Here is a 26,758-nt window from a genome sequence, read left to right as displayed (position 1 = left end):
TCCTTATTTTATTGTTTTTGTTCTTTTTATTTCCATATTTCATTTTATTTTTATTCTTGTTCCTGTTCTTATTTTTCTTTTTTCTTTCCGTATTTTCAATTTTTATTCCTTTTATTTTATTTATTAAACGCATGCATGCACTAGATCCGCCTTTATTCAGCTCAAACCTTGAGTTTTGGTGGCGGAGTGGTAGCGTCTCCGCTTCAAATTCCAAAGGCGCTGGTTCGATTCCCGGCCTCGGCGCGGTTTCTTTTCAAGGCGAAAGCCTTGAAGGCCTAATACTGTCGTTAGCAGCCATGTCGGCAGCCATGTCGGCAGATGTGTCCGCGTTTTGACGGGTGTCCATCGACAATATCACCAAATCACCACAGTTTATAAATTCAGCCGCATGACACTGCCACTACCCCACAGTACCTTGTCGCCCTTATCCAGCGCCACATGGCGACAATTATAGACAGGCAGTTTTATTTCACCCCACCGTCTCTCATGCTTCCATTCCACCTTTCCTCCTGATTGTAACACCTGTGGCGTGCCCAGATCCACACTTTTCCACTACCTTTGGGAATGTCCTTCCCCAAAGGCAGTACCCCCCCCCCCCCTCCCCACTCATTCTTCTTGGGAGGCTGCTTTACGGACCGCGCAGCCCAGCGGCCAGAAATGGCTGGTGTAACGGGCTTTACGCGAAGCACAAGCCCGTGGACTCCTGGACCAGTAGGGGACCACCCTGGAATATTTTTTTTTGTAATAAAGTTGTTTCCATCCATCCATCCATCGAGATATGTGAAACAGGTACTGCTTAATTTCCTTTCCTCAAATGCAATCTTCAGTTTCTTCATTACGGCCCCTCTTTCTCTTTCTTCTTTCACTCCCACTTCCTCCCTTCCTGTAAGGTGCGGTTCGGGTGTCCACCGAGATGACAGAGGATTACTGCTCCGTTTCCTGTCCTCAAACAGGGTTGCGTTCTAAGGGCAGGGCATCGCACCGAACGGTTGGTTTGGTTTGGTTTGGTTTGGTTTATTGGGTTTAACGTCCCAAAGCGACTGAGGCTATGAGAGACGCCGTAGTGAAGGGCTCCGTGTTGTAGCGCTGCCAGGGAGTCCACGGAACGCCACCACCCGTTCGGCGCGATGCCTTGCCGTTTCAAGGCACCGGCTTTTGAGGAAAGGAAATGGCGCAGTAATTCTCTGTCATCTCGGTGGACACCTGAACCGCACCGTACACGAAGGGAGGAAGTCGAAGTGAAAGAAGAAAGAGAAAGAGGGGCCGTAATGAAGAAAATCATAATTGTTTTCGAGGAAAGAAAATTACTCAGTAACTGTCTCACATATCTCGGTGGACACCCGTCAAAAGCGCGACACCTGCTGACAAGCTTCTGCTGACAACCTTCTGTCGACAACGATGAGGCATTAAAGGCTTTCGCCTTAAAATCAGGTGCGCTTTAGACATGCTTACGTGCTGCGAAGGGTGGATGGATGGATGGAAACAACTTTATTACACCAAAAAAAAAATCTTCCAGGGTGGTCCTCTACTGGTCCGAGTCCATGGGCGTGCGCTTCACGTAAAGCCCGATCCACCAGCTCGGCTGCTGTCCCGAAAGACGCGGGTTCGATCCCGGCCGCGGCGGTTGAATTTCTTTGGAGGAGAAATTCGAGGCCCGTGTACTGTGCGATGTCAGTGCACGTAGAACCCCAGGTGGTCGAAATTTCCGGAGCCCTCCACTACGGCGTCTCTCATAGCCTTAGTCGCTTTGGGACGTTAAACCCCATAAACCAAACCAAACCAGCCATTTCTGGCCGGCGGGCTGAGCGGTCCGTAAAGCAGCCTCCCAGGAAGAATGAGTGGGATTGGGGATTGGGGATTGGGGATGGGGGGTACTGCCTTTGGGGAAGGACATTCCCAAAGGTAGTGGAAAAGTGTGTATCTGGGCACGCCACAGGTGGTACAATCAGGAGGAAAGGTGGGGTGAAAGCATGAGAGACGGTGGGGGAAATAAAACAGCCTGTCTGTAATTGTCGCCATGTGGCGCTGGATGAGGGCGACAAGGTACTGTGGGGTGGTGGCAATGTGATGCGGCTGAGTTTGTAGAATGTTGTGATTTGATGATATGTATACAGGACCAATGTAGCCTCTTTCGCAGGGTTGGGTGCCTGATCATCCGGGGTCCGGGAGGAGAGTTCTCGGGCCAGCACGAAGGGTGAAAGCATGTGTCATCGTGAGCGTTCGACATAGACGCATGCAGGTTGCGTACAGAAACGAAACGATCGAAGAAGCGCCTCCAAACGCTGATTCCACAAACGCTGAATCCACAAAGGTCCACACAGGGACACTCGGTTCATGTATGTACGTACGTGTTGCGAGCTGGCCTCAGACCACAACAGCGGTGGGTTGGCGCCGTCGCCACTGCTTTTAAAGCAGCACGCACGAGTGTTTTCGAGCTCAGAAACAACACATACTTATCAAGCCACAGAAAGGATTTATAAAGCACTTTTGGGCAGTGTTCACACTGTTAGAGCATAAGGAACATATATTGAAGCAATTTGAGCAAAACGAGATAGTCGTAAGCATATTCAGGAATTTCACAAAGGCGCCCGTGTGCTGCGCGACGTCAGTGCACGTTAAAGATACCCAGGTGGTCGAACTTATTCCGTAGACCTCCACTACGGCACCTCTTTATCTCTTTCTTCTTACACTCCCACCTTCCTCCCTTCCCTTACGGCGCGGTTCAGGTGTCCGCCGAGATATGTGATAACGATACTGCGCCATTTCCTTTCCTCGAAAACCAATTTACCAAAACTGCCAATAAAATTATTATTATTTGCACAGCTATAACATTATGCACCAGTACTGGTTTTGTAAAACCTTCAATAAGAACAAGTTACGGAAAAAGTCAAAGATAATACTTCATTCCCCAGAACTTTAATGGCCTCCTAAAATGGTATTAGTACAAACAACATGATACGGAGTAAAAAGAACTTCAATTGACGACCAGAGGCGCACCGCGGTCCGCAAGTGGAGAGCGTGGGCCGCGAGTTCGCTACCCAGCGAGGTCCGAGACTTCGAGTGGAAGCGGCGGTGGGGCGTTCTCCCGACGCGAGAGCGCCTTGCAGCGTGGGGCGTCGTTCCCAACGACAGGTGCCCACAGTGTGGTGTATCTGAGACGGCGCACCACGTGTTCTTTGAGTGCCCAGTCGCACTAGTGATGTGGCGCCTAGTGTGGCGCATGTTTTCCGTCCGCGCCGGCCCCGGAGCTCGGCGTCAGCGCGGCTTGTTTTCGCGCCTTGTTGTTGCTTGTGTTTATTTTGTGCTGTGGCGCCGCCGCTGCCTGGCGGAGGCCCGCAGGCAACCGGCGCGCGCAATGTATCCAGCGTTGCAGAATCTGCGCCTCCTCCTGTGGACATTCCTGTCTGACCGGCTGGAACAGGACGGAGAAGCGCTCTTTCTGCAGCGCTGGCATACGCGCTTCTTTGTAGTGCGGGGAGGCAGGCTGAGAGTGCCAGCCTTGCTGTACTAGCCTCCGTTTGAGTGCATTTTGATGCATTGGTTTGTTTCATTTTTTTTGTAAGGCTCCTTCGTTTTCAAGGCGCCTTTAGTGCTCTTTCCTTTTATGTGTATGTGTGTTACTACACATGGTGGCTGTTGTTATTCCATCATCGTGCACTTAATGGCTCCTTAGTTGTAGTGGGATATTCTCCCGCCCATCAGTGGAAATTGTATTGACCCGCAAGCCTCGGATATGCTGTACTAAATTGGTACCTTTTTGAATCTTTGTACGGAGCCGGCTCCCTTGTGTGTATATATGTACTCTTTATGTATCCTGGCGTTTTGTTTGTACACAAATAAATTTCTCTTTGTGTAATGCTTTGAGTAAGTGTTTTATGATGTTTTGGAGCATCGATACAGTTGCTTTGCTCACTGCGTATGTGCGCAACGGCATTTGTTTTGTTAAGTTCACTGGTTCCTTGTTATGTTATTTCCATTTAAATGGTGTTTAACGTGCATGAATCGCTTATCTGTTTAATATACTTCACAAAATACTATTCTGACATTTCTTGTAACAGTTTGTTTACAACTTTCTATTAGACTCAGCAATCACATACCATTGTTCTATCGCGACAGCGTTAAGTGCCCCGTGTCGCAGAAATGCCCGTGTCGGCGTCGGCGGTGTTGGCCGTGAGCGAGATATCCTAGAAGCATGAATAAAAAATTCAGGGGGCACTTTGTTGACCTAAAGTTCGGTGAGGCGAAAGCCTTAAACGCGGTGTTGCTACCTCTGTCACTGATGTGCGGTTAAGATGTTAATGAAGCACCCAACTGTTTGGGAAGCTTAAATGCTGGAGACAATGGAGGGCGTTTGGGAGGCATCCGTCTGATCCGACGCCTTTCTGCAAACACTCTCCAGCGTCCTAGACAAGGAGAACGACATATGTGTTCGCAGGAAGTAGCGTAGCCATTAGCAGGCTGGGCAGCGGAACGGAAGGATGGTGGTTCGAATCCTATCGTGCGCAAAGATTTTTTTCTGGTCTGATTAGAAAAAGCGTGGCACCTCTGCTGACAACTTTCTGTCGACAACGATGAGGCATTGAAGGCTTTCGTCTTAATAGTCAGAAACGTGACGGAAAGACAGCAGCAGGCAGGTTAAGGCATCACAAGGACGTAGAACATATTTCTAACACTTGTAAATGCATGTGCTCTTAAAGTACAGAGCCAAAGGCAGTTTGAAAGCAGCATTTATTCTAAAACACCAATATTCTAGATAACGATGTTATTTTCCTGATAAACTAATAGCAGCTTGTTGCGTCAATGAAACCACTGCCTCAATTAAGCCGAAAGCAGTGAATGCCTTCACCTTGCATTTTTGCGCTTGCCGCGCAAAAAAGAAAGTTGAAAAAATTGAAAGTTTGCCCGTATCCTTATACAGGCCGAACTTTTTTTCTTTGATTCTGGATAAAGTATTAGCCGGAAAAAAAAAAGGAAAATTTTCATCCGAGAAAAATAACACTCTATAGCATGTAAGAGTGAAGCCTCCCCTTTCTACAGAGGCACTACTCGCAATCATCTCCAGCAACAAACTTTCACTTCATGTTTGCGCATCAGTATCCAGCATTGGTTTACATTCCAGCCCTATCCATGTTAGTACCTGAATAGCGCAAAGATGCAAGATTATTCAAACAAAAAGCCGCTAGCCCCGCTTAAAATGCGACTAGTGCATGCCTTAGAGCGAGATGTGTAGCACACAGAACCATACTGCGGCCAACATAGCACCGTCAAGTAAAGAGCACGCGCATGCGCAGATGAAGGAGCTCGGCTGAGAACAACAGCATCAGCGCACGGCGGAAGGCGTCACCTTGCCATCAGCAGAAGCAACAGCAGCAACAGGAAGAAGGAAAACACGGCCGTATATGACCACTGTTACGTCTCGCCTTCGTCGTGGGGAAGACAACGACATGGCAGCAGCGAAACGCCGACAAACCCCGAGACGCGCGTTGGGTGGCAGGCCTGGATTGCCACGGAAGCCGCGTCCGTCTGCCCGGTGGAGCGAGCGTTTCACCTACACCGAGTGTGAACGCGCGTTCGGAATGCGCGGGAAACGCCGCTCGAGGACATTGTGGCGTCTGTGCGATGGCATCGTTCTCCCTCTCCCAGCGGGTGACGGCGGCGTGATCTCTCGGGAGTGAGTGAGTGCGTGCGTGCCTGTGATTGGTGCCTGTGAAACCCGGCCCCCATCTAGGGACCCTAGGGAAGGGAACTCTTAAAAAGCGCGGCAGCGGCACGGCCGAAGAGCTCTTTGTCATCATGGTCTTGTGTTGAGCTGTCGTGATGCAGCGTTCCTGCAGCTCACTTGTAAATATTCCTGTATAAAGTCCTCTAATTGTCTTTTCCAGCAGCCTCGTCTCAGACGTCCCTCATTCTCTCTCCGGCACACGGCCATGCTACCTCGTCCTTAAAGGGTCAGTCTACCGAATTTTATCGACCATATTTTCTTTGCGGCAACCGATAGCTCTTTATTCAAATTACCGTTTAGCCAGCTGTGGTTCCAAGGAGTGCGGTAGAACATTTTAAAATAGAATTTATTAATGTGGGCACACATCTGTATGAGATGGTAGTCTCATCTGGCAACCATGTGGATTTCCGCCGCGCGGCGACAAACATGGCGGCGCCCGTCGAAGCCGGACCTCTCGCTTCGGACTGAATTCTCGTTGTTGCTGCCTTTTTCAGTGCGTTCACTGGCTATAAATGGGGCGCCTGTCTTTCGCTTCGTCTCATCTCGCCTCTAAAAAAACACATAAGAGATAAATTTGCTTTATTTTAATAATTAGAGTGACGGTTCTGCCGCTCCTAGGCTTAAGTGGAGAGTCGGTTTGTTTACAGCAATGGTTCCCGTCCTGACGACCAGATGGCGCCACTATAGGCTGAGTTTATTTTTGCGTCTCTGCTAGCATACGCTGAACTAAAAGTGCGAATGTGCCTGCGTTTTGCGTACGTGTAACTATAAATATTCATGTGATTTACAGAAAAAGCGAGCGGTACGCCTTCTACAGTTTACTATAACAAAACGTGCGTTTTTCTGACATTGGGGCATACAAATGGTACGTAGTATATTCACTTATGCTTCTACAAAAAAAGACTACCACTTTCTTGAACAAAATGAACGTTTGGGGTCGCCACCATGCTCTTTTACGCGACTTTTAACGCCGAAATAAAATATAAATTGCTGCTTAAACCGGGCGCAGACCCCTCGTTATTGATGTTATAGGGTGCCAACTACCAGAATATGCCATTATTTATACACTCATCTCGGTGAGTAGACTGACCCTTTAACAAACTGGTGGCAGCGGTGGGATGCTGCTACCTCGTCCTTAACAAACTGGTGGCAGCGGTGGGATGCTGCTACCTCGTCCCTAACAAACTGGTGGCAGCGGTGGGGTGCTGCTACCTCATCTGTAACAAACTGGTTGGCAGCGGAGGGACGCGAAACATCGGACGCCAGCGGAGAGTTGCGGACAATGGGACGCGAAACATCGGACGCCAGCGGAGAGTTGCGGACAACGGGACGCTGAGCAGCAGGACGGCGAGTCGGGGGCAGTGCAACAGCCCTTTGTGATGACTGGTTGCCTGCAGCGGAACGACTGCGCTGGATTCTTGACTGCGAGGTTTGGTGAGTGCGGGACTTTCTTCTGCTGAGTTTTGCCAGGCTTTTGTTAGTGTCAGGAACAGAGCTGGTAATTGGGTTGTCGTTGCTGCTGGGTTAGTTGCAGCAAGACAATAGTGGGCAGTAGAGAAGGCAGCACTCGGAGCAGCCATGGATTGACGCTGCGCAAACCAAAGTTACTGGAGCTTGCGAAAGAGTTGGGTCTGGAGGTATCAGACAAACTCAGAAGACCAGAACTGCTGAAGGCTATTCTTGCGTTAGAGGCTGAAGATGACGAGCTTGCGGAATGCCTTGAGAGCATTGAGGAGAGGGAATTGGCAAAAAGAGAACAAGAGGAACTTGAACGTAAAGAAAAACAAGAGAGACAGGAACGCGAAAGAGAGCTGCGAGAACAGGAATACGAAAGAGAGATGCCGGAACTCACGCGTGAACTTAACGCGATCAGAAGTATGAGAACGCGATCTCGCTTAAGAGTTTTCAGAAAAGGGGAAAATTTCAGAACTTTTCTGGAAAATTTTGAGAGAATTTGCATGGAGGAACAGCTAGATCAGGATTATTGGCCAATTGTGTTGATGGGATTCCTCCCATGAGAACCTTGTAATGTCTGGGCGAGGTTGTCTGACGAGGATGCCCACAACTATGCGATAACCAAAAGTGCGCTCCTCCGATACTTTCGTATTCCCGCGGAGGCAGATTTGGAAGGCCACATTGACGGTGGTAAGTTACACCGCAATAGTGTCAGGGACAGAGTTAGAAGCTCTGCTCAGTCGCCGGATGACACGAGTGCTGTGCAGAAGTGGCGGCATAGGACAGGTTTGGTCCAGGAAAGAAAGGCCACTTCGGCAGCGAGGACCGAGGAGTTCGGTCGAAAAGCTAGCGAAGAGTGCAGATCCACAAGCCGTGAGGGCTCGGGGGATAATGTAGGCACTAAGGCTAGTAATGAGGAAGAGTGCAGATACGCCAGCCGTGAGGGCTCGAGCGGTAATGTAGGCACTGCTAGAAATAAGGAAAGGGGCAATGCGTTGGTTTTGAGCCCAGAGAAGCTTGCACTTTCCGGGAAGGAGGCTGATTCCTGTGGTCAAGAGGATAATACCCAGGAGAAAGACGCCGAAGGTCTCAGTGACCAGGGAAAAGTAGTCCTTGTATTATTCGAGGAAGGTCATGATGAAAGTTCTGCGAAGGCCGAGTTTAATGGGAATCAAGAGCAAGCTGTGAGTTGCAGGATTCCCATCGAAAACAAAGCCGAGCGACCTGCTTTGTTAGCGAGCACTGTCAGTGCTAAGAAAGAAGCGTCCGTCTCGAACTCTGAGGCCGAGGATATTTTGAAAAGTGAGGCTGGCGTTTTCTCTCAGGAAGAGAATAGTGAGCTCACCGGCCGGCCCAATGCGGGAATCATGGGAGACATTTCTTCGAAGCGGCCGGCGAGCAATAGCAGCCGAAGTTTGGAGACGACGCTTTGTTGTAAGGAAATTTACCGCGAGTCAACCGAGTACTCCAGACGCGACAGGCCCCGAAAAAGGGCCAGGCTAACTAGGAGCGTTCAGGCAAAGCGGAAGCCACCTGACCCATCGCGGCGACCCCGCGGTAGTTCTTGCAGGACGGGGGAACCTCACAGCGGGTCGCAGAGAAGCACGCCCAGCTACCGCATGAAAGAAAGCCGCAATACGGGCTCCAGTCGAAGAACATTGCTGAATCGAGAAAGGAGTTCTCGTGGGCGTTTCTTTCATACGCGACCGTCAACCCCTCGCATCCAAATGTTCAGACGCTGCTCGGGTGTTGTTGACGCGCGGCCGCGGCGCGGAACAAATCGTAGTTGCATGGCGTCTGAGGCTCGCAGGTGTCGAAGAGCAGTTGATTTTTGTCGATTGTCTGCTGTTAAAGCCACTGTTGGTGTGCGTCCGCGCAGGGCGCGGTTGAAGAATAGGCGACCCCTTTGAGCCGCGGCGCGGCTCGTTAGCAGCGGATTCCGAGGATGTCCCTGCTGTTTGCTTTTTCTTTTTTAAACCATTCCTGCAGACAAAAAGTTTTGCAGAAAAAAAAAATTGAGCAGGAATAGGTTTCCGACGCGTTGTTTGCATTGAAAGCGTTCCTTTTGATAAAGATTGTTTCGAAAAATGCACTAGTGGTGCCCATGTGTAGCAGCGTCCGCTAAAACGCGAAGTGCTACCCAGACTGGCTATTGTAGGCCACTAGCATAAGCGCCTGGACTTGATTTTATGGCATTGTCTGATTTTGAGCGAAGCCTTGCGGGGTTATGCAAGGTGACGGCAGGATTTTGATATGCAAAATCAAGGGAAAACAAGCGCGTTCGTAATTGTCGTGGTCATTACGAATCGGAATACATCACAAAAAGGGGAGTCTCAAAGGTAATGCCGATAGCTGAAGTTGAGGTCCCTAGCGCAAGAGTCAGCATCATAGTTGCGGTTTGCTGGTCTTTTTCTTCCTGATGTAGGATTTTGAACCGATTGGTTTTGTTTGTTTTAAAATTGAGATGCGCTTTGTGGTGTAATGTGCCGATTTGTGGGCATTTTCTCAGTGCTGCGGAACTACTCCCAGGGATTGATTGGGTTTGTAAGAGGGAAAGAGCCTGGCATTACTAAGTGGGGATTGTGTCGTGCTTGCGGACTGAGCGGTTGGGTTTTCGGCGTGGTTCTAACGCTAGCGGAGCACGAGTCACTTTGCAGTGCCCTTTGGGAACCTGCACTTGCGAAGGAAGACTTCGGGGTGCGCTGAGCTCCAGAACCGCCGAGAGACAACTGACTCCGGTTGAGACCAGCCTCAAGCGACATCCCTCCGGACAGCGGATGCTGTCCCCTGTCCATCGGGATCTCCTTCCCCCGGCGGGGCAGTCTGTTACGTCTCGCCTTCGTCGTGGGGAAGACAACGACATGGCAGCAGCGAAACGCCGACAAACCCCGAGACGCGCGTTGGGTGGCAGGCCTGGATTGCCACGGAAGCCGCGTCCGTCTGCCCGGTGGAGCGAGCGTTTCACCTACACCGAGTGTGAACGCGCGTTCGGAATGCGCGGGAAACGCCGCTCGAGGACATTGTGGCGTCTGTGCGATGGCATCGTTCTCCCTCTCCCAGCGGGTGACGGCGGCGTGATCTCTCGGGAGTGAGTGAGTGCGTGCGTGCCTGTGATTGGTGCCTGTGAAACCCGGCCCCCATCTAGGGACCCTAGGGAAGGGAACTCTTAAAAAGCGCGGCAGCGGCACGGCCGAAGAGCTCTTTGTCATCATGGTCTTGTGTTGAGCTGTCGTGATGCAGCGTTCCTGCAGCTCACTTGTAAATATTCCTGTATAAAGTCCTCTAATTGTCTTTTCCAGCAGCCTCGTCTCAGACGTCCCTCATTCTCTCTCCGGCACACGGCCATGCTACCTCGTCCTTAACAAACTGGTGGCAGCGGTGGGATGCTGCTACCTCGTCCTTAACAAACTGGTGGCAGCGGTGGGATGCTGCTACCTCGTCCCTAACACCACGCTCGTTAAGCAGCAACCAACAGCAATAAGCTAGGGACAATTCGCAACAGTTCTAGGAAACGTAATAAGCTTCATAGTTTTCCGTCCCTGAAGAGAAAATTCAGAGGGGCGCTTTGTTGACCTAAAGGGCGGTGAGGCGAAAGCCTTAAGCGCGATGTTGCTGCTTGTTTCACTGATGTGTGGTTAAGATGTTAAGCTTCGCCTCTAAGAGCGGAACGCGACAGCGTCTTGCAACGCTGCCAGTGAGTCCACAGAACGCCATCGTCCGTTCCGCTCTACGCCTTGCTCGTCGGTAAACTGGTTTTTGAGGAAAGGAAATGTATCTGTCTCAAATATCTCGGTGTACACCTGAACCTCGCAGTAAGGGAAAGGAGGAAGGTGGGAGTGAACGAAAAGACCGTATTCACTAGACACGCCTTTGTTCATTCCAAACCATCGTGCCGGCATGGCGGAGTGGTTACAATGCTCGTCTCGCACTCCAGAGGCCCTGGTTTGATTCCCCAACTCGACCGATTTCCTATTCGATTTATTTATTTGTCTGGTCTGACTAGAAACGTTAATTAGGCTAATTGGTAAATTAACTAATTAACTAAACTCACTTCCACTTACTTGGAGCGTCACTATACCATCTCTTTAATTGGTTGCATGGATACTAGCCAAAGTACAATTGGCCCCGTTTGAAATTCGCCCACTGTGACGTCACGATCACTTCGACCAATTGACAAGCGTGACATTTCTGTCGACGACTCCTGCTTACAACGATGAGGCATTCAAGGCTTCCGCCTTAATAAAACCCGAGTAGGAAGTTGGTCGAGTTGAGGAATCGAACCAGGACATCCGGAGTGCGTGACGTGACGTCGGGGCCGCCGCGGTGGCTCAGCGGTTATGGTGCTCGGCTGCTGACCCAAAAGACGCGGGTTCGATCCCGGCCGCGGCGGCTGGAATTTCTTTGGAGGAGAAATTCTAGAGGCCCGTGTACTGTGCGTTGTCAGTGCACGTTAAAGAACCCCAGGTGGTCGAAATTTCCGGAGCCCTCCACTACGGCGTCTCTCATAGCCTTAGTCGCTTTGGGACGTTAAACCCCATAAACCAACCAACTGGAGTGCGTGACGAGCACGCTAATCACTCCGCCACGCCAGCTCGATGGTTTGGAATGAACAAAGGCACGTCTAGGAATCTTCGTTCACACCCATCTTCCTTCCTTTCCTTATGGCGCGGTGCGTTCCAGGTGTCCACCGATATATATATACGAGGCAGATACATTTCCTTTCCTCGATAGGATAGGATAGGATAACTTTATTTGGCTCTAGCACAAGTGTTTTTTTTTTTTTATGTGGCTTTCAAAGGGGCTTTTGACAATGTGAGCCACGAAGCAATCCTTACGGGCCTGGACAACCTGAACTGCGGGCGCAGGATTCACAGCTTCGTCAAAACATTTCTATCCAACAGAACTGCAACCATCGGTATAGGAGAACTTCGGTCCGAGAAGTTTCGAACGCCTAATAAGAGAACACCTCAAGGTTCGGTCATTTCACCCACGCTATTCAACGTGGCCATGATCGGACTAGCGAAGCAACTAAAAGAAATTGACGACAACCACCATGCCATTTATGCCGACGACATCACAATATGGACTAACACTGCCTCACTCGGCGAGAAAGAGGATAGGCTACAAGAAGCGGCCACCTGCGTTGAAAACTGTCAAAGCAAGAGGGCTAGCATGCTCGACCGAAAAATCTGAGCTCTTACGGGTTTGCAGAGGAAAACATAACCGAACAGTCCCTACCAGTAAAGAACTTCGACTACAAGTTTACCTCGAAGGAGAACCAATACCAGAGAAGACACTCATACGGGTACTAGGGATGTGGATACAGTCAAATCAACGCTGTACTCACACCCTTGCGCTATTAAAGGCATCTACACTCCAAGTGGCCCGCATGATTACGCGCATCTCACACAGACGTCATGGCATGCGAGAAGAAGACACACTCAAGCTGGTCAGGAGCCTAGTGGTCAGCCGGGCGACATACAGTCTCCCGTACTACAATCATATCAAAAGTGAAATACAACAGGCGGACGCGATTTTACGCAAAGCGTATAAAACCGCGCTTCGACTACCCCATAACACCTCAACTGAAAAGCTCTTAGCCTTGGGACTGCACAACACGTTCGAGGAATTACGGGAAGCGCAGCATGTTGCCCAAATGCGCAGACTACAGCAGACCCCCACAGGCAGAGTTCTTTTAAAGAAACTGGGCTACACCGAACAAATTCGAGAAATATTGAGAACTAAAACGATCCCCGATGAGTACCGCAGCACGCTCAAGGTGGCACCAATACCAAGAAACATGGACCCGAACCTCCACAAAGACCGAAGAGAGGCAAGGGCCGACCGCTTACAGAAAACACACGCATCCCAGGATACAACAGTGTATGTCGACGCTGCCACATATGCCATGACTAGGGGACAAGGCACCAACAACGCAGTGGCAACTGTAGTCAACTCGGAATTACACGAGATTACCAGCGCCTCACTGCAAGACTGCACGATAGCTGAGGCTGAAGAAGCGGCCGTCGCTCTAGCGGCAGCGGAGGGCTATCGGACTGGGCGGTCACTGACAATTCTTACTGATTCACAAGTAGCCTGCCGCAACTATCTTTGCGGCAGAGTCGGTCACAGAGCGCTCCGCATACTCCGCTCTGTAGACTGCAAGACGCAACAAACACATGCAAAACCACACAAGCCGATCAAACATAAGATCATCTGGGTACCGGGGCACACGGGGGTGGCAGGAAACCAAGAGGCAGACAGGATAGCTCGAGGATATACTAACTACCGAGCATCCAACGTCAACGGCCTTGAGGAATCCCTGCCAGTACCTCAGGAATACTCGGCCATACTCAACAACTACAAAGGCAGCAGGATGCGGTACCCACCACCGCACAAATCTTTAAACAAAGAAGAGGCTGTCACATCGAGACAACTTCAAACGGGGTCATATCCAAATCTAAACATACTAAGTAAAATTCACCCCACACTTTACGCACACAATTGTCCGTGGTGCCATGGAAAACCTACACTATCACATCACATGGGCATGTCAAAAAGTCGACATCGTCCCAGTTATACAAAACCCAAGTGTGGAGCAATGGGAGGGTCTGCTCTCCAGCGACTGCCGCGATGACCAGATCGGTTTGATACGGCGAGCTCAGCTGACGGCAGCATCCAGCGGAGCCCTGGAATAGGGGCAACCGACCGTTGCGGATGGACTCCTTTCCTCGAAAACCAATTTATCGACGAGCAAGGCTTAGAGCCAAACGGGCGATGGCGTTCTGTGGACTCCCTGGCAGCGTTGCACGACGTTGTCGCGTTCCACACTCAAAAGCGAAGCATAAGCGTTCTCCAAATTTTTTAGTTCAGATTCTGCCCTGCTGTCCGGTAAGATGTCATATGTATTCAAAAGGGAGTAATAAATATCTGTTACTGATGTTTGGTTTATTGGGGTTTAACGTTCCAAAGCGACTCAGGCTATGAGGGACGGCGTAGTGAAGGGCTCCGGAAATTTCGACCACCTGGGGTTCTTTAACGTGCACTGACATCGCACAGTACACGGGCCTCTAGAATTTCGCCTTCATCGAAATCCGGCCGCCGCAGCCGGGATCGAACCCGCGTCTTTCGGGTCAGCAGCCGAGCGCCGTAACCACTGAGCCACCGCGGCGGGGATGTTGCCATTATTATTATTATAAAGTGTTCAACCATAATAAGACAGTTACTGCGCCTTTTCGTCTATTCATATCATAGGCTAACTTAATCTAACCACTTATACATGAATTGCTGCGCTATACCTTTTTAACAATTTCTTTAGATAGCCCATAGACTTTTAATCTGCATACGTTGCATAGACAAATTTTTAGATTACTTTATAGGCAATACAAATGCTGCAAACAGTCTATAGACAGTCTACAGACTATTCTTATAAGGGTCCCGTTGCGTGGACACGTGATTCCACCGTAAAGCTGGAGCTTGTCATTTCGAGATCCCACTGAATAAATTAATAGTTGTGAGAAAAGGCAACGGCGCAGTAACTGTCTCTCTTCTCGGTGGACACACCAACCGCACTGCAAGGGAAGAAACGAATAATGGAGTGAAAGAAAAAAAAAGAGAAAAAATTGGCGGGGGCTTAGCTTTGGTTAAGCCTAGTAGGTTGTTGTTGTTGTTGTGACTGAGAGAAGGATGAAGAGGAAATTGCACGGGCCTACTACTGGCTCGAGCCAAGCCACCACCGCTGCCACGTGCAGATAGAGGAGAGTTAAAAGATCAGAGGAAAGAGAAAAAGGAAAGAAAAGAAAAGACGTGCGTCGCAGCAACAACTGCGTCCGCCGGAGAGGACGCTGCTCAAAAAGAGGCGGCCGAAGCCGCGCTCGCCGAAGCGAGAACAGATACTCCTCGTTCAGCCTAGTAGGTTGCGAAAGCAGGAGTTTTAAGCATGAAATGCTTTTATACTGCATATGCAGCGCCTCTAATTTTGAAGAGCGCGGCGCGCCGGGCCAAGCGGCCGCCGTTACCCGGCGAGCCGAGTTGGTAACCCGGCTCTCCCTCCTGGCATGACGTCACGCTGTGACGTCACTAGGCATGGTATGACGTCAGGGGTCATTCTAAAGGTCAAACGTGCCAAGTGGCCGCCGCTACGCGAAAGGCCGTTCATGGGAGCAGTATTGCTTTCGCAATAAAAAGCACCTTAGTGGAGGGAATAATTTCTACCATTTGGAGACCTTTAGCGTGCCCTAATATCGCACACGGGCGCATTTGCAATCCGCCTTCATCGAAACGCCTCCGGCGCGGCCAGAATTAAAGAGAGGGTGAAAGAAAGCAAAGAGGGGGAAAGTTTCTGACACATTCACCCGGAAGGAAAAGTGGAGACGAGAAACTTCACCACGGGAATGCCGAGATGATGTTTTTTAGCATATGGCTTGGTTAGGGTCTGGCAGAAAATGTGGATTCACTCGTAAAAATGCATCAGAGAAACCTAAAAAAAAAATGTTTTGCTAATTTTCGTACGAGCCCATTAGCACACAAGCACTTACGCTAAATTTGTTAAAGAAGTTCAAAAAATGCTCCATTGAAACAATTTAAACTGCACAGAGCTGACAGCATCCAGGCTGCGGTGTACTATAGATCTGGCCATCGTATAGCGGAGAAGCCCTGACTTCGCGGCGGAATACACATTTTCAGCCCTATGTTAGCCGAGCCAAATACGAAACCACATGTTCCCGGCATTCTCACGCTGAATGACGAGCTCTTTAAGAAACGCACATAAACGGTGGCGCCACTTTTTCCCCTACGAGGACATGGGCAACATTCTTGGAGAAATATTTTGAATATTTGAAAATTGTAAGGTACTGTTATGGAAACATTGAAGGTAATGGTCCATTCTTCCAATGTGTAGCAAAATCTTGGTTTTATTTATTGGTTTATTGGGGTTTAACGTCCCGAAGCAACTCAGGCTATGAGGGACGCCGTAGTGGAGGGCTCCGGAAATTTCGACCACCTGGGGTTCTTTAACGTGCACTGACATCGCACAGTACACGGGCCTCTAGAATTTCAAGCATAGAAATTCAACCGCCGCAGCGGGGATCGAACCCGCGTCTTTCGGGTCAGCAGCCGAGCTCCATAACCACTGAGCCACCGCCCCGCTACGGCTGCATTTGACCGCACCGGTAGGTCGGTCATCACGCCAGCGTTCCTGACCCTCCAGCAACTGAAACGCAAACGATCGATGAAGCCATATTTCGCCGAAAAGCTTGGTCAAAGGCTCAATGCAAGTAAGCCATTTCCTGCGTAGCGCAATGAGGGATACAAGAAAATTTGTTGTCACAATGTACGCGAAAGAGCAACGTCGTCAACAGGAATGTGGTTCGGTGACGTCGACTTGCGCCTGAATGCCTTTAGGGGGCACTCATCGGTATACAGACTCCCTGAGGGCTTGTCCACGGTGGAAGAAAGCAAATCGCGTTGACACCAGCCGTATATGTTGGGCACGAACCGAATTCCGCGTCAGAGCGGAAATGAAGTCATTGCCGGAATGCAGTGAGATGTGAACTACCTGCGGCACACAGTCAACAAATGCGATGAGGCAGAATCCAAACCAGCCGGGGCTCTCTGCACCACCATGAGAAACGTTATTGTATATGTCTGTGTCAAGCGAACGGGCCATCTTCAGTTAATGCGAATGCAGTCGAATTTCGTTATAACGAAATAGTAGCTATAACGAAGGAATGACGGGTCCTGTTGGAAGCTCGGTGAACACGGGCTATAACGAAGCTACGGCTATAACGAAGTAATCGCCGGGTCCCTTCACCTTCGTTACACCAAGATTCAACTCTGCTGTTTTCTCAAGCAAAATGGCTGCGAACCCACTAAAACGATCAATGTTCAGATGTGTCATATAAGCACACGCTTCCGGTGTGGGCGAAACACAAAAGGCGCCCTTGTGCTGTGCGATGTCAATGCACGCTAAAGAACTCCAGGTGGTCGAAATTTCTGGAGCCCTTCACTACGGCGTCCCTCATAGGCTGGGTCACTTTGGGACGTTAAAACCCTATAAACATAGCCGCCGCGGTGGCTCAGTGGCTATGGTGCTCGGCTGCTGTCCCGAAAGACGCGGGTTCGATCCCGGCCGCGGCGGTTGAATTTCTTTGGAGGAGAAATTCGAGGCCCGTGTACTGTGCGATGTCAGTGCACGTTAAAGAACCCCAGGTGGTCGAAATTTCCGGAGCCCTCCACTACGGCGTCTCCATAGCCTTAGTCGCTTTGGAACGTTAAACCCCATAAAACCAAACCAAAACCAAACCTATAAACATAAACTTCTTTCTTCTTTAACTCCCACCTTCCTTTCTTCTCTCACACCGTGGTTGAGGTGTCCACCGAGAAGTGAGACAGTTACTTCGGGTTTCGTTTCCTCACAACCAGTTCACCCACTCAAACACCGGACCAAGAAGTATTGCAGACTCCCTAAATAGATTAAGTATATAAATATCTTGCATGATGTTTCGGCATATGCATTTTTTACATGCTAGAAAAAATAAACCTTAAAGTCGCTTGAGGAACTTCTGCTGCTGGACGAATGAGATTAAGTCGGTAGCGTTGGCTGTCATATGAGTGCTCACGCGGAAGGTCTGACAAGTTGTCGAGATAAATATGGCAAAACTAATCCAAAGCGCAAAAATTATATGCGCATTTTCAAGCTGCAAGATCGTGTTCACTGTCGCCGAAGGGCAGGGCGTGTTATTTACACTGAAGTGAGCGCAGCAGCCTTGATATTGTTTTGTACGCCACTGCGTTAACGCGATTAACAGTTATCATGTTATCTATTAAGCAGTAAAAGTTCTCAAACCTTAAAAATATCTGTCCCGCTAAAGATGGTCGTTCACAGAGAAGGGTTTTTTCTTCGATAACTACAAAAAAAAAACAAGTTGCCTTCATTTTTCCACGCTCTATACGAGGACTCTTCACAGCAGGTGAGGAAATTTTCATCAGCGCGTACACAGGCTCCTCCGGTGCGGCTTGTAAACTGTCCAAACCTGCCGAATAAAGAATGCTCGCAAAAGACGCAGCACGCTCAATCAGGGACCTGACCGAGGAGTCATATCGAAATCTGGGCGCAGGAGTGTCAGAGGATTGTTCCGTAAACTATGCAAGAACAAGCGCATATGCACCGTATAACATTATTTAAATGTTGCGGTGTTATGAGGCAGATGTCTTAGAAGGGCGTCACAGGCTAGCGCCCTGTACTTATGCTTGACGCGCTGAAAGAAATGTATGTTTTCTTGATCACAAAGGTAGTTTCTCTACAGGAAAAAGAACCCCAGGTGGTCGAAATTTCCGGAGCCCTTCGCTACGGCGTCCCTCATAGCCAGAGTTGTTTTCAGACGTTAAACCCCAATAAACCAAACCAGTTGGACACCATGCAGGTAAATCCAACATAATTTTTTTAAAAAAGCCTACATTTAAAGATTGAGAGAAGCCAACAGCCGCAGGAACCAAGGGGCACAGGGGATTTTTTTTTTAATTTATTTTTTATTTTGTGCTGTTGTTCGATTTAGAATATAACTGAATATGTTATTGCTTAAAGCTAATTGATTAGAAAAGCAGAAGAAAAAACAACCACATGCCGCCGGTGGGATCCGAACCCCCGACCTCCGAATTACGCGTCCGGTGCTTTACCGCTGAGCTACGGCGACGGCTGTCAATTCTTCTGCTTTGGGGGGTATTTATATTTACAAATAACCTAACCTTGAGAGTGTTCATCAGCGCCACCCACGTTCTTAAGCGGCGGACGTAGCACGTCCTGAGTTACCGCTGATGTGTCGTAGAACGTCATCGAACGGCGAGGCTGGAAGCTGTGTGAGAACCCTCTTATGCTTCCTATGGCGTCAAGGCTGCCAGAACTGAGGCCCTCGCTAAGCAATTAAGCAAACAAGGGAAGGGGAATGAGGGGCTCGTTATATATATGAGAGAAGCCAACAGCCGCAGAAACCAAGGGGCACAGGGGATTTTTTTAATTTATTTTTTATTTTGTGCTGTTGTTCGATTTAGAATATTACTGAATATGTTATGGCTTAAAGCTAATTGATTAGATTCACTCTGCAGGAAATGGGACACCATGCAGATAAATCCAACATGATCTTTAAAAAAATACTGATCAAATGACTCCATTGTTCCAGATTAAAAAACGCAACGAGTAATAAGCGGTTTTAGAACTCGAAAAAAATTTCCGTCGTATAAAAGATAAGCACTTTGCATGGAAGCATGTTTGCTACGAGACAAATGCCCAACTGATATTGCAGTTCCTGCAGCATGTCGAGAACATCGTGCGTAGCCAGCGAAACCTCCCTGGTTTCCCTCAAACCTTGCATGTTACCCGCGTATATAATTGCGCAGAGTGCATTTTAGCTTCTTACGATAAGGTTGCTGCAAACACGTGCAAAGGTTTGACACGCACGAGAAACTATTATTCTCAAACTTTCTTTAGTCACCGCATACGAGGAATTCCCGACCATGAAGCTTAACACGTAATTCCATATACTATCAGCATTCTGTCCATGAAACATTTCATGCGACCACAATGTACTTCAGCTAATATACATCGCAGCGTTAAACAACGAAGACAACCGAGTAGAGGACAAGTCAGTCGTTATGTCTTGTGCTTTTAGCGCCTGTCTTGTCTTCGTTGCTTAGCGTTATGATGTGTAGTTGGTTTTGTTTGGTTTATGGGGTTTAACGTCCCATAGCGACTCTGGCTACGAGGGACGCCGTAGTGGATGGCTCCGGAAATTTCGACCATCTGGGGTTCTTGAACGTGCACTGACATCGCACAGTACACGGGCCTGATGATGTGTAGTTCAATCCAACTAGCCCAACTTTCAGTTATACTTCAGCTAATGCTATAGCAGGATAGCTGCTTTGAAATAACGTAATAGCTTGCATAATAGTGAGCCGCATTTATACTAAAGAGGTCGGTGCTCTTCCACGAATCTTCTTAGCTCCGAAAGCGTCTTCGCACACACGAATGTATAGTCATGAGCAATTAAGTGAGGGGACAAAGTTAGGGCTTTCATCTATAATCCATAATTATGTGTGACAAACGTAGTCTCTCCGTTTTCAAAATATTTTGGCTCCTAGTACAACATCCAAAACTCATTCTCGAATTTAGTAATAAATGGGCAGGAAATTCGCTATTCTTAAAAAACTATGCCCCCTTTCAATCACGACTCTACATATATGTGGTTGGCCAAGTGCTGATCATGCTTGAAAGATGAATACGTGTAAGAAGAAGCCACTAATTAACGGCCATCCCCTCACCTTACATTCCAAAAAGCCTTTCACCGTAATACATGCGGTTTGTTTGTGCCTGTGCGAATCAAGCATGCGGTTTGTTTGTGCCTGTGCGAATCAAGCTTCGGCCCCGAAGTGGAGGTAGGTCGGAAGCCAGGTATTCATTGGACACGCAATGAATAAGGTAGAGTTTGTACTGTCATGTGTGTGTTTGAACACGTTCGCGATTTCAACAAAACAAATGTCTTTGGCCATGATACGCATGACAGTGTACAACATGCTTATGACAGCTCGGCAGATGTGGCGCAACACAGTTTTGTGTTTACTTTAGGCATACGTCAGTTCTGGAAATCTACCTGAAAAGTTATTTTCATTGGCACGCCTTAAAACGTGGCTGTTGTCAGGAAATGACAGATGCAATTTCCTTCCAGAATTTTAAATGAAGCGGAGCTCTTTTATTGCAGTTGACAGGATGGAACCATTTTTCCGAATAATCCGAATGTTCGAGTTAAGCGAGTTCGATTTAACGCGACTCCACTAACGAGGCGAGCTTTCTCTACACATGAGGGATTGGTTTTTCAACACTCTGCCTCGGCCTACATGCTGCGCTTTTTAATCGAGCAAACTACCAAATTTGTTCAAAGCTCTCTTTAATCCTCTAGCCGGTCGCCATTGGAAATGGGCAAGATCATATAAATCATCACGTCCAGCGAGCCCTTGCTGCAGGAGCATCTCACAAGTCCCAAGCTTTTTTCACCTCCAAAGAGGCTGATAAGTGGAAATGAACTGCACCGCAATCATCCCTCCCATCCTTCGCAGCGCGCGCATGCGAATGCCGCCTTCATCAATGTGCAACTGTATAGGTATCTACTTCCCCCAGCGTGCCTCATATCCCTAATCCTTTAAGCCAACGCAACGGGAGGGGTACTGACATTTTCCAAAGAGGATCAACAAACATTTCCTCTGTTCATGTCATTAACATCCCCCTTGAGAATTACAAAGGAACTGAACAAACATTTCCATAGGAAATTTAACTCCAGGGGGAGCGTTAATTACTAAACGGAATCGACGCCTTCCTTTGGCCAACACATGAACGCGAGTTTCAGGATACGACATTTACGCCAACGCCGCTTAACCCAGAGAAAGTTCCTCAAACCGCTGTCTCTGGAGGGAAGAAGATGTCAACGGCTGCACGCCTCATTACTCGTAATCAGGGTTTCACACAAGTGAACTACTAGTAAAATCGGCAGCCCTTCAACACACACGGCAACGGAGAGGACTGTGAACTGTTCAACGTGAACTCTGGAGTTGGTGACCAGACAGTTTTACGACTACCTGCAGCACATTTGTATGGCACTGTTCTCACATTGCTCCAGTGTTCTACAGGTAAAACGTTGCCAGGTGGTGTATACAGACCGCATGCAGCGGAACAGGCGCATCCACGGCATTGCTGGAACAAAGCAATGAAGAGCGTGTCGTCGCACAGACCTGTGGCGGCGGGCGGAGCGGCAGCCACGCGTCCACCGGGGGGCGACGTGGGAGCGGCGGCCACCGCGTCCCTGGCCAGCAGCTGAGCCATGGCGGCCGAGAAAGTGTATCCGGCGCGGTGCATGGCCAGCAGACCGTCGTGGCAGCCGTAGAGCAGGCTCAGCTCGCGGGCCTCGTTCTCCTCCTGCGCTTGCTGTCTCCGGAGGGCCACCTGTGCCGCCATCACCCGCTGTCTCTCGGCGATCAGGGTGCACTTCGCACAGGCGCAGTCCCGCCAGCGGCAGTAGCGCTTGTGCCCCTTCAGCGCCGACACGACCCCGTGGTTGCGACAACGGGCGCACTTGGGCGTCCTCTGGTACCGCTCCGCAATGGGCACCGCCGCCGAGCCTACGCGCAGGCCGAGCAGGCCCGCAGGACCCGCAGGCGAGCACGACCCGCCGCTGTTGCTGCTCATGACACCACCGCAGCCGGCACCGCCGCCGGCGCCCCGGAACTTGTGTCGCGCAAGGCCCTCCCGGCGCCGCCGGGGGAGGGAGGTGCCTCAAGCCCCGCCCCCCCGTGCGCGTCCGCCAATGAGGCGCCTCCTCCCTTTGAGTCCCGAGCGAGGCGACCTTCCCGGGTGCGACACGGCGACGACACTATACATACGACGGCAACGAAATACCGCACGGGAAGAGAAACTCCTTTTTTTACTCCCCTTCCCGGGGGGAGCGGGGATCGCGCCGGCGCTCTTCCGAGGAAAGGGGGAAGCGCGTTGTGGGCGCTCGCTCTCTTCATGGGCGGAAACTTTGGCGCCGCACTTGTTGGAGTCGCGAGGAGCGCGGGTAGCGTTGTTTTCGCTCTCTTTTGTTCTGGCCCGCCATTGTGCTCCGGTATTACGGCGTGCTCAAAGGTTATAAGTGAGGCTTAGATTAAGGGGACAGCCAAATCTGTGGAGAGCCCATCGCGGCGGCGCGGAATTCTTTTCATCGAGGGGTTAGAGCGGGGGAGAGTATCGTCTCTCCCCACCACCCGCCAGCCGTGCTTTGGTATATACTGTCCGTTTTGCATTTTTTTTGCTGTTGTTTTTTTCGTTCAGACTTCCCGGCGCTAGTAAGTGTGCAGGCGTTCCGCTGCTTTCGTGCGATCCGGGTTCGTCTGCGGCACGGTGGCCGTAATTTTCCCGTTCGGAAAATCGTATAGTGAACCGCCCGCGCGGCTACGTCGCAGTGCTGAAACTGGCATCTTTCTTTCCTTACCTTTATTTCCATCTTTCTTTCGTTTCGCCATGTTTTCCATTCACATCCCTTTCTTTCTGTCTGTGCGACGCCTCTTCCTTTGTTTCCTTTATACTTTTTTTTTAATTTCTCTCGTTTTACTCAACTTTCATCACCTCTTCTTCTTGCCTTGCTTCAAAGGAACACGAGGCGAACTTCATCGGTTGTTTGTTCCGAATGAAATCTGGTTGCTAGGCCTTTATTTAGTCAGTTGACATTTGTTCCTATTGGGTGCGAGCTCCACCGCTTGAGCGAGTGGCGCTAGCGTCGATCTTGCGCAGCAGGTGGAATCACGTGTCTCCTCTTGCAGCGAAAACGCAGGATTCCCAGAAGAATTTCGGAGCTCAAAAAGACACAGCTCGCTTTATTCTCTTAATATTTCTCTACTTTTTTTGTAGCATTTAACTGCGTTTCTTGTTCTTAGTTGAGTATTTTAACCACTCCCCTCTGTAATGCCTCTGGCCCTGATGGTAAATAAATAAATAAATTTATCTATACCCGAGTTCAATGTGTTTCACTTATTTATCATGCGTCGTCGCGGTAACAGCTTCACATTATGTTTGTGCCATGGTGGTTGACAGTGCCTCAATACTGGAGGAACAAGATTTTTGCGATGTAGTTGGCGCATAACTATTTAATAATTAACAGCAGGCAACAAAGGCGATGGCTGAAACACACCTCGACAGTCTAAGCATTGAAAGACTGGTCTGTATCGTCCAGGAATGGTATCGTCCGCATTATTCATTTGCCCATTGCGCAATAAACTTCTAGGAAGCAGTCGAACAGCGCCGCATCTGCCGGCACAGACCGAAACCAACTGGCCGACATATCAGTTTTAGTTTATTTTTATTTTACAAAGAAGGAGCCAGGACTAAAAGCTGTAGAAACGGCTTTACAAGGGACTTACGCAAACGGGGCAATACAGCGGATCTGGAAGCAACGGCAGCGTCTCCAAATGTATCAATAGATTGAAACGCACTGCACAGAGCAAGAAACCAATACATTGTTTTGCGCGTGAAATGAAGAGTAACATATTTCATATCACATAACAAGAAAGGGCAATATAACTAAACATTCAGACAGGAATATATCTTCGGGGCAGAACCGACTAATACATGTTTTAGATTGCTAAGATGGGTCAAGACATTCTCTGGTCAACATATTTAAAACATAAGTCAAAATAATATAGAGACGTTATTGTAGTGCGCCCTGGGTGTAGGGTTGTGCCATTTTTTTTCTCAAAACGTCATGTCATTCGAACTGAAAAGCTTTCCTGTATACTATAGCTTCGCAAAATAGATAATGACATTGTTGTTGGTTTTCAAAAAGGTTCTGTAGTGAAAGATCAAACTGTAATTATAGAACTCAGAGAATATCATATTTCAAAAGCAGGACACTAGTGGGATGAGAATAAGTTAATTTAGGTATGAATCGCACTGCACTCTTTCTTAGTAGATGTAGTTTGGACTAGTTTGTCACACAAGTGGCGCATGCGAATACGCAACTATACATTGTATACGTTCGTCCCCACACCCGTCTAGAGCGCCCGAGCGACATCCATTGTTGCGCATTTATGACAGTCTAGAGAACTAGAGCATTAAAAGAAGCCTACCTCATTCACAAGAATTCTGATACGTGCGTAAGCACCCCTTCGGTCATCATTCATACCCGTGAAATCGCGTATCTGGACAAAGCTGCCTGATGTAAGTGATCTTAACTGCGAACATGCGCACGTGGTCGTCAGATTGTTATTTTGTACATATGCGTGTTACTCTAATAAATAATTCAGTTTAAAGTCAGCGCTCGTGCCTTGTCGCTTCTTTTCTGTGTCCTCGTCCTGTGTGCGCTGTTCAATCCTTCCATGCACCAACTAGCTCAACTCTCCGTACTTTTACGCCACTGCCTGGCGGGCCCCATAAGCTGTACAGATATGAGGAGTTAAGCACGATCCCGGATATACAAAACAGCCTTTTATTTCTTTGAATTTATTCTTAAATGATTGGCTTTTGTCCAAATACTTTACAAACGGCTGAGTGCACAATTCGCCTTTCGTGCAGTCAAGAGAAAAGTATACAACAGCTGTATCTTACCGGTACTCAGCTACGGGGCAGAAACGTGGAGGCTAACAAAAAGGGTGCAGCTTAAGCTAAGGACAACGCAGAGAGCTATGGAAAGAAAAATGATATGATAGGTGTAACGTTAAGAGATCGGAAAAGGGCAGAGTGGGTGAGGGAACAAACGCGGGTTAATGACATTCTAGCTGAAATCAAGAGGATGAAATGTGCTTTGGCAGGGCATGTAATGCGAAGGCAAGCTAACCGCTGGTCCTTAAGGGTAACGGAGTGGATTCCAAGAGAAGGCAAACGTAGCAGGGGACGGCAGAAAGTTAGGTGGGCGGATGAGATTAAGAAGTTTGCGGAGATACAGTGGCCGCAACTGGCAAAGGACAGGGTTAACTGGAGAGACATGGGAGAGGCCTTTGCCCTGCGGTGGGTGTAGTCAGGCTGATGATGATGATGATGATAATGGGCTCATTATCGCCCGTTGCAAAAAAATGTAGTGTCATAAACGTGTGAAATCCACTGCGCATTTTGATCGTAATGTACGATATCGGTGACGTGAATGAAGAATAAGAGGGGCCCAAGAGCGCTCCCTTCTGCAACACACTCTAATCAAGAATTCCCCTATATGGGAATAAAAAGGGAGTACGCTGTCCTCTATAGTCACTCCTTTTTATGCAAGAGAGTGCTCTAGAGGACAGCTGACTTCTTTTTTTCGCTCCTTTCTGTTTACAGTGATGCATGGTGACGGCAGCTTGTTCTGAAGGCCTAGTACCACCAATATCGACATGCTGTATTCTATTGCCTATTGGTACTATTTACATAGGGCTATAAGGCTGCTTCACGTTCGCCGTATTTCTGCAACTGGGAAAGAACAATTTTATGGTCAGCAAGACCGAATGCTTTTGAAAAACCTGTATATATATTGCCATCACCATTTTCTTCTGGCTGAAGGCTTCTAATATATCTCTTTGTGTTGCAAGGACGGTCTCGGTTTGCAATACGCGTAAACGCCACATTTACACCCGAAGAAATGGTCGAAAAGGTGGCGTAAATGCGATGTTTACGGCCCCTAACAAATTGAAAAGCAGTTTGGAAACAGAGGTGCACGATAAAGCACGAAAGCCCCTTTGTGGAACCCACAGAAGACCTGGTGTATTCGCTGCCACTGACTTGTGGGAAAGAATACATTGGGCAGACTGGCAGAAGCATAAACGAAAGACTATTACAACACAAAGCGAATTTTAAGCAAGCATGCAGAAATCAAGGGATTCATTGCAGAGACTACCTTAAAAAATTGGCTGAAGGCTTATCTTGGTTAAGCCTGGCTGATTGCGAAAGCAATAACACCTGGCTGCGCTTGGTTCTGCTGGTAGTTGGACATGGTTTCCCGTATAGTGCAACTCTGGTCACGACTTGGTTCTGCTAATATGGTTACCGGCCGTATGGATTCGCTCTGGACACAACATGGGTCTACTGTAAATGTGCTT

General features: G+C 48.9%; 1 protein-coding gene across 1 annotated transcript in view; it reads right to left on the bottom strand.

Moving 5' to 3' along the window:
- LOC149366056 (doublesex- and mab-3-related transcription factor A2-like) overlaps window positions 1-22,472 on the bottom strand; it is a 49,236-nt gene extending 26,764 nt beyond the window's left edge. Inside the window, exon 1 of the mRNA XM_089548028.1 lies at window positions 21,953-22,472. Within this exon, the coding sequence (XP_089404154.1) occupies window positions 21,953-22,406 (454 nt within the window). The 5' untranslated portion in view covers window positions 22,407-22,472. The remainder of the gene's footprint in view (window positions 1-21,952) is intronic.
- Window positions 22,473-26,758: the final 4,286 nt, after the last annotated feature.

The sequence above is a fragment of the Amblyomma mixtum genome, chromosome 1 (assembly GCF_055824585.1).
Source record: "Amblyomma mixtum isolate Tamu chromosome 1, ASM5582458v1, whole genome shotgun sequence".
NCBI lineage: Eukaryota > Metazoa > Arthropoda > Arachnida > Ixodida > Ixodidae > Amblyomma > Amblyomma mixtum.
This window is presented reverse-complemented; position numbering and strand designations above follow the sequence as displayed.